At 47.9% G+C, this 7,854-nt stretch overlaps 1 protein-coding gene across 1 annotated transcript in view; it reads right to left on the reverse strand.

Annotated features, from left to right (window-relative positions):
• The window catches only part of LOC126248221 (protein obstructor-E), a 53,492-nt gene extending 50,466 nt beyond the window's left edge, over positions 1-3,026 (reverse strand). The window contains exon 1 of the mRNA XM_049949045.1: positions 2,910-3,026. Coding sequence (XP_049805002.1) covers positions 2,910-2,961 — 52 coding nt within the window. The 5' untranslated portion in view covers positions 2,962-3,026. The remainder of the gene's footprint in view (positions 1-2,909) is intronic.
• Between the last annotated feature and the right edge of the window lie 4,828 nt (positions 3,027-7,854).

Consider the following 7,854-nt stretch of genomic DNA (forward strand, 5'->3'; position numbering starts at 1 on the left):
ATACTAGACCTTGGGAAGATATTTGAAATATTGGTAATAATTTTTCTGGGGATGATTTTTTTTTCTAGATTACCTGAATTTTGCTAGCCTTAAGAGGTCACTAGGATATATTCGACTTTGAGTCTGTTCATAATGTGACGATCAGAGGAGTTGAACGTAGAACCTAAGATGAGAGCATAATGGCGGAGTGGCCTTTAACTCCTACTGACGGCGTAGTAATGTGAGTAATACTTTGAATGGTTTGTAGAATGTTCAGACCATTGACAGCGAAAATTACGAATACTATCACTTGGTCGATAGTTGTGTACTGTAGTCATATAGAGTAGTGTGTTTTCCACTCATCTGACATATTATCGTCACTAACTTACGTAAGGTTAGTTTCTTTGTTTGTTACTTTTTTCTACCTCTACACACCGCAAGCCACTCTACATGTAAATAAGTGCTGATGTGGTGTGTGTGTGTGTGTGTGTGTGTGTGTGTGTGTGTGTGTGTGTGTGTTGAGAGAGAGAGAGAGAGAGAGAGAGAGAGAGGAAAGGGGTAGAAGAGAATGTAGCATCGAGAAGTCGTCCAGTTTACCTAAAAATTACTGTTATTTCGAAATCAGGTGGTAATATCTTTAGATATTCAAGCACCAGTCCAGTACAAGAATTCTGAACACACACACATACACGTAAACACACACGCACACACAAAGTTTGTGGACGGTAACAAGAAGGAATGAACGTGTCAGTATTACAGTAAAAAACTGTCATTAAATGGTTCAAATGGCTCTGAGCACTATGGTACTTAACTTCTGAGGTCATCAGTCCCCTAGAACTTAGAACTACTTAAACCTAACTAACCTAAGGACTATCACACACATCCATGCCCGAGGCAGGATTCGAACCTGCGACCGTAGCGGTCGCGCGATTCCAGACTGTAGCGCCTAGAACCGCTCGGCCACTCCGGCCGGCAACTGTCATTAAAATCCAGCATACTTAGTTAAAATGTAATGTGCTTGATCACAGCAGTCGGATATGATTCATCCAGTCAAACCTTATCTCAGAACAGGTTTGTGAGTAAATTTCCTAATTAGCAACAATTAAGATCGTAAAATGTCATATATGCACTACCTAACTTGAAAATAAAGAGAAATATTTGTCTAATGAAATAAACTCGCAGCGCAGAGCCAGGAATTTTTTCTGTGGGATAATGATGTAAGGCGTGGTGTAGGTAGTTGGAGGAAGAACATTTCTTCAGTTGGTTGAGGATGGGGGCAAAATTACCTTGACCCCAGTATTCTCCTGAGACAAATTAAGAAAATCGGCGAGAAGCTTCATCCGGATTGTAGGATTTGAATGTTAGTCACCTAGTCAGGCGGTGCAATGAGATAGAACACTGGACTTCCATTCGGAAGGAGCTTTGCTTAAATATACGTCCAGCTAACCAAATTCGCGTTTCCCTATAAGACCCAAGTAGAATGCTGCGAACATTCCGTTAATAATGGTGACAGCTCATTTTCTGACAGAATCTTGTCGATTCCATATCTTTCTTTCTTCGTTTTGAGTAGCAATCCTCTAGAACGGGGGTTCCAGTGTCTTACCCGTTGCACCATCTCGATGACGTTCAGCAGCTGTTTACTTCCTGCCAACATGGGCGAGCTTTAGTTCTCAGTTATTGTGCTATAGCCTATGCCACCCTCTAGAGCTGCAGGCTACGATTTGTGTCGGCTGAGCTACAAGTCTTTTTTGACCATTGTAGGCGATTACAACACTGCCAAGGCCACAACAGTAACGAATATGAACTGAAAGTCCAAGTTTAACAGTATAGAATGTTGGGATTTCTTATGTCAATATTGTCATTAGGAATACAAACGCATCAGCGAAGCTAAGGGAGACTGTGCAACACTGCTGGTGCGAGCGTCTGGGCCAGCCAGTTGTCAAGACGCTGCAGTCAGCAAACACAACCGTGCTCCACGGACTCGGCCGCCTGGATCTGTGCTCTACCTGTGGAACTTACACAAGCATCGAAAGTGACCTAGTTCTGCTGCCTGTTCTCGGCTACACGCTGTCAGCTTTCGTACAAAACCGCCCGCCACGGAATGATTACTTTTCAATTCGGACACAAAAAAAGGACCAGCGCAGTCCGTTTTACCTGCTACTTTCACCTACGTCCCTGATCTGTACACTTTGTGTTCCGAAGCAAAAATGTTACTCGTGCAGTTCACGAAATATTGCTTGTCATACGTATCCTACGGTCAACAAAAGCCCAAATAAAATATTTATGGAATAAACATTCCTTTAAGAACTTTTAAATGCGCAGTGGAAACAAAACCCGATTGCTGTTCTCTTCCTGAACAGGAGAACTATGAGCGTGCGACCTTTTTTTCGTGCAGATTGGATAGTGATCGCTTCTCGTAGCTGAGAAGGATTTCTCCTAAAACTTCTTCGCGCCAAGGTTGTGAAAGTCTAACAATCCGACTGTGAAAGTTCGAGAACTGCTCGCACTTGCTGCCGCTTGCTCCGAGGTACACGATCTATCGACTTGCGCGTCATCAAATTCTAGCGACAACCTGGAACATCATTTACAATTCAGGTGATTCGACAAGACTGCCAAATAAGTAATACCATTAGCCTGACATCGGTTTAAGCTGTCCTGTGATTCTCTAGAAATACAGATTACCTCCGGTCCGAGGGAGATTCATTTACGAAGCAAGAAAGTACCCAAATATCGTCCAGAGGATGGTGCTGTTGTTCTTAAAATCTGGTGGAGACAATGCAGACATACACATTTAGCAGTTTCATTTTTGTGTCTTAGAGAGGAAAAATACATAGTGGCGGGTGAGCCGTCATACTTTCGTGCGCCGGGGTGCAGCGACTAATGCGATTTGAGGAACGGACAAATATTTGTGGAGCGAGAGAGCGGCTTACCAGAGCCAAGGACGAGCGCGACAGCGGCGGCGAAGACTGCGGCGGCGTTCATGGCTGAGGCAGCGGGCAGACTGAGCCTCCCGCGGGCGCCGCGACACACATTTCTACGCGGCCGGCCGCCGCTGCTGCCCTCTGGCGGCCTGTCGCCAAGCCCGCACCCTTCACTGCCACCGCAGTCTCTAGGCCAGAAGGTAACTGCACCAGTTACATGTCTCCGATCTCATTCCCCTGTTCTCCATGCGTACCGCCCGAGAAACTTACTGCTCGGCTACTGCAGTTCAACGGCACGAGTAATTATTTCGTGCCCGCTGCGTACACTCCATTTAAAAAGAAACGCAATAGAGTGTTAGTAAACGGACAAAAAGATCCGTCGTCGTTTTACTAGTTCATCGGTGATGAATTACTGGAATCTGTCACAGTCATTATGTCTCGACGAGTGTTTTCGTGGAACGATTTAAAGCGGAACGACCGCGTAAATAGAGCCATGGGTAGTTCATAAGCCGCACTAACTTATTATTGGAAGAATCATAAGAGGGCTGTTTGAAAATTTTTCTGTCAACCAGTTCTTGTGTATTGTTCGTTGGTTTGGGGTCCTTTTTCGGCTGGCTTGTCGAAAGAGAAAGAGAAGACCCAAGAAGAGATCCAAGATTCGTCACGAGGTTGTTTAGTCACTGCGAGAGCCTTACACTGAATTGTATGTTAACTGGGGGCCTATAAACGACGGAGAGGCTCCGTCCCCGCCGCAGCAGCAGTGGTATGCAACCCCACGACGCTACCGCAGTCCACTTCACCCCTCCGCCGCCCCACACCGAACCCAGGGTTATTGTGCGGTTCGGCCCCCAGTGGACCCCCCCAGGGAACGTCTCACACCAGACGAGTGTAACCCCTATGTTTGCGCGGTAGAGTAGTGGTGGTGTATGCGTACGTGGAGAACTTATTTGCGCAGCAATCGTGGACATAGCGTAGCTGAGGCGGAATAATGGGAATCAGCCCGCATTCGCCGTGGCAGATGGAAAACCGTCTAAAAACCATCCACAGAGCGGCCGGTTCACCGGACCTCGACACAAGCCCGCCGGGCGGATTCGTGCCGGGGACCAGGCGCTCCTTCCCGCCCGGAAAGCCGTGCATCAAACCGCACGGTCAACCGAGCGGGCGTGAGAGCCTTACAGAAATGCTCAGCTGCATTCCAGTGGGTGATGCTAGAAGAAAGGTATTATGATTGTAAAGAGCCTTACTGCCAAACTTGTGGCTGCTGTAGTGCCTGAGGCAGGCAACCCCACCTAAGCGATGTCAGATGGGTTGCCTGCCCACAGGCGCTAGAGCAGTCGCGAGGCACCAATCAGCTGAGTGGGCGTCGAAGCCTCTGACAGGCACATTTGTAACGTGCTCAACAAACTGCATGGGTGACACTGGGGGCGTTAGCAAACTGGGCTAGGGGGTAGGGAAGGGGGTCTTAGAGTGATCCCTTGCTGTTTTATTCACGCAACTGTCAATGCAGCACCCGCTCTCTGATGACGCCACAGGAGGGCTGACAATGCATTAACACCCTTGGCTACCTCGGATCAGGTTCAGATTTCGTCGAGCGGCTATGAACGGTACCTAGTGATTCCACACTGTATGCCAGAACAAAAACTGCGGTCGCACTACACTCCATAGCGGTCAGGTCATGTTCATTGGGGTTCCAGCCCCATGGTAGGGTTGAATCATCCGAGGGGTGTTAGTGGTGTTGAATGTTGTCCTGTTGTCCATCGCACTGCGAACTGTCATTTTCGTCCGCGTAATATATGGGAATCGGAAGGAATGGTTTCATTGACGCTCTTTGCGCCACCTTCTAAGGGCTTTTCGTGTCAGTTCTGAGAAGCGATGTGTCTGAAATGTTTTCCTCGGCGACCCATAAGAAAACTGAGTGATTTCAACGCAGTGTGCCGCGGCTCTGGAGTCCATCGCAGATTCGTCAAAAGAAGGGATGAAATGTAGGTGCCAATGTGACATCATTAAGCCACCTTGAACCTCACATAAACGTATGAACTGTGGCCGTTTTTTCCAATGGGACGACACTTTGCTGTTTGAAGCTTTGCCGAGCCCGAGGGTGACGTTTCAGGGCTCCATCGCTTTTGCACTATTACAGAGAAAGTATGGAGGCGCCTTTGAGCCAAATGTCAAACTTATGTGCCTCTGTGGGAGACAATTACGAGCTTTCGAAACACTGCTACATTTCTTTGCGCAGTGTAGACTGAGCGGTAGTTAAGTTACACAAAGACGGAGGAAGGAAAACGTCGTACTTTATCTGATAAATCATACGTCTGAAGTGATCAGAGAAATCACACCAAGTGGGCTCGATGGATATTTGAAGCACACTCCTTTCGGTATGCAATCGAAATGTCTCATTACTGTGGCAATTTACTCGATGAGGTAGAACTATGAACCAAATTTAAGTTTCTTGGCAGGGGCCTTTGGAGTTCACCGCTATGACATTATTTATCATCGTTGTCATTGTCGTCTTCATCATCGTCGTCGTCGTTGCCTCCATCACAGGCTTGCCTGCTCCATACATCGTTTGAATAGAGTATATGGTAGAAAACCATATTAGGTGCATTGTGCTGCCACCTACTGCCAGGTACTACATATCAGCGACCTCAGCAGTCTTTCGACATCATGAGAGAGCAGAATGGGGCGCTCCGCAGAACACACGGACTTCGAACGTGGTCACGTGATTGCGTGTCACATGTGTAATACGTCAGTACGCGAAATATCCACACTCCTAAACATCCCTAGGTCCACTGTTTACGATATGATAGTGAAGTGGAAACTTGAAGAGACACGTACAGCACAAAAGCGAAAGGCCGACATCGTCAGTTGACTGACAGAGACCGCCGACAGTTGAAGAGGGTCGTAATGTGTAATAGGCACATATCTGTCCAGACAATCACACTGGAATTCCATCCTGCATCAGGATCCACTCCAAGTACTATGACAGCTAGGCGGAAGGTGAGAAACCTTGGATTTCATGGTGGAGCGGCTGCACATAAGCCACACATCACGCCGGTAAATGCTAAACGACGCCTCGCTTGGTGTAAGGAGTGTAAACATTGGACGATTGAACAGTGGAAAAACGGTATGTGGAGTGACGAATCACGGTACACAATGTGGCGATCCGATGGCAGAGTGTGGGTATGGCGAATTCCCGGTGAACGTCATCTGCCAGCGTGTATAATGCCAATAGTAAAATTCGGAGGCGGTGGTGTTATAGTTTGGTCGTGTTTTTCATGGAGGGGTCTTACATCCCTTGTTGTTTTGCGTGGCACTAGCACAGCACAAGCCTACATTGATGTTTTAAGCACCTTCTTGCTTCCCACTGTTAAAGAGCAATTCTGGGATGATGACTGCATCTTTCAACACGATCGAGCTCCTGTTCATAATGCACGGCCTTTGGCGGAGCAGTTACACGACAATAACATCCCTGTAATGGACTGGCCTGCACAGAGTCCTGACCTGAATCCAATAGAATACCTTTGGGATGTTGTGAATCGCTGACTTCGTGCCAGGCCTCACCGACCGACATCGATACCTTTCCTCAGTGCAGCACTCCGTTAAGAATGCGCTGCCATTCCCCAAGTAACCTTCCAGCACCTGATTGAACGTGTGTCTGCGAGAGTGGCAGCTGTCATCAAGGCCAAGGGTGGGCCAACACCATATTGAATTCCAATATTAGCGATGGAGGGCGGCACGAACTTGTAAGTCATTTTCAACAGGTGTCCGGATACTTTTGATCACATAGAGTGCGTGATCACCACAGACGGCAAAGTATGCTCTGCAACGTGCCCCAATACTGGCCACAAGGTTGGTAAGCGGTTCCTGTGTTACGGCGTCCTATTCCTCCACCAGCGCGGTTGGCAAATGCTCCACGGTCGTTTCTGCATTTGGACGTTCTGCAATACGTCTCCCGAACGCATCTCACATATGCACTTGGGATTTAAGTTGGGGAGACGGGCAGGCCAACCAGTTCGCCCGATATTCTCTCGGTCCAAGAGCCCCTCCACCTGCGCAGTTTGATGTGGTCGCGCATTCTCATCCATAAAAATGAAGTCAGGGGCGAATACGTCCCTGAATAGACGCCCATGGGAAAGGAGTACTTTGTCACAATAACGTTGAGTAGTGAGTGTATCGTGGTCAAAGTTCTGGAGGTCGGTATTCTCATGCTACATTATGCCTCCTCACACCTTTACACACGGACTACCAAAACGATCAAATTAGAAAATGCTGGACGTACCCTCATGTAACGAGAGATGGGAACGCGTAATGCACGTAGGGATGTTGTCGAACATAATGGTTTTTCTGGCGGAGCTATTATGGTGTGGGGAGGCACAATTATGAACTGGAGTACTGTCCTCCACATCTTTGAAGACGACACACTCACCAGTCAACGTTATTGTGCACTGTGCTCCTTCCTCAAGTGCGTCTTGTTTTAGATGTGTATTGGTCTCCGAATTCATTTTTATGGATGAGAATGCGCGACCGCAGCAAACTGCACAGAAAGAGGAGCTCTTGGATGAGAGGATATTTGGCTAATGGACTGGCGTGCCCCGTTTCCCCAACTTGAATCCCATCGTAAAAGTGTGGGATGCGTTGGGGACACATGCACCGACGACTAGCCAGCAGCTATCAAACTCGCTGGTGAACGGAATGCTCTACCACAAAAAATCCTTACCCACTTCGTGGCCACCAAGGTAACACGTTACACAGCATGAATTGCCGTCCAAGGTGATCACATACTCTATTAAGACCATTGTCCCGTCTTTCGTAATGGTGCCGGCCGTTGTGGTCCAGCGGTTCTAGGCGCTTCAGTCCGGAACCGCGCTGCTGCTACGGTCGCAGGTCCGAATCCTGCCTCGAGCATGGATGTGTGTGATGTCCTTAGGTTAGTTAGGTTTAAGTAGTTCTAAAT

The sequence above is a fragment of the Schistocerca nitens genome, chromosome 3 (assembly GCF_023898315.1).
Source record: "Schistocerca nitens isolate TAMUIC-IGC-003100 chromosome 3, iqSchNite1.1, whole genome shotgun sequence".
In the NCBI taxonomy this organism is placed as follows: Eukaryota; Metazoa; Arthropoda; class Insecta; order Orthoptera; family Acrididae; genus Schistocerca; species Schistocerca nitens.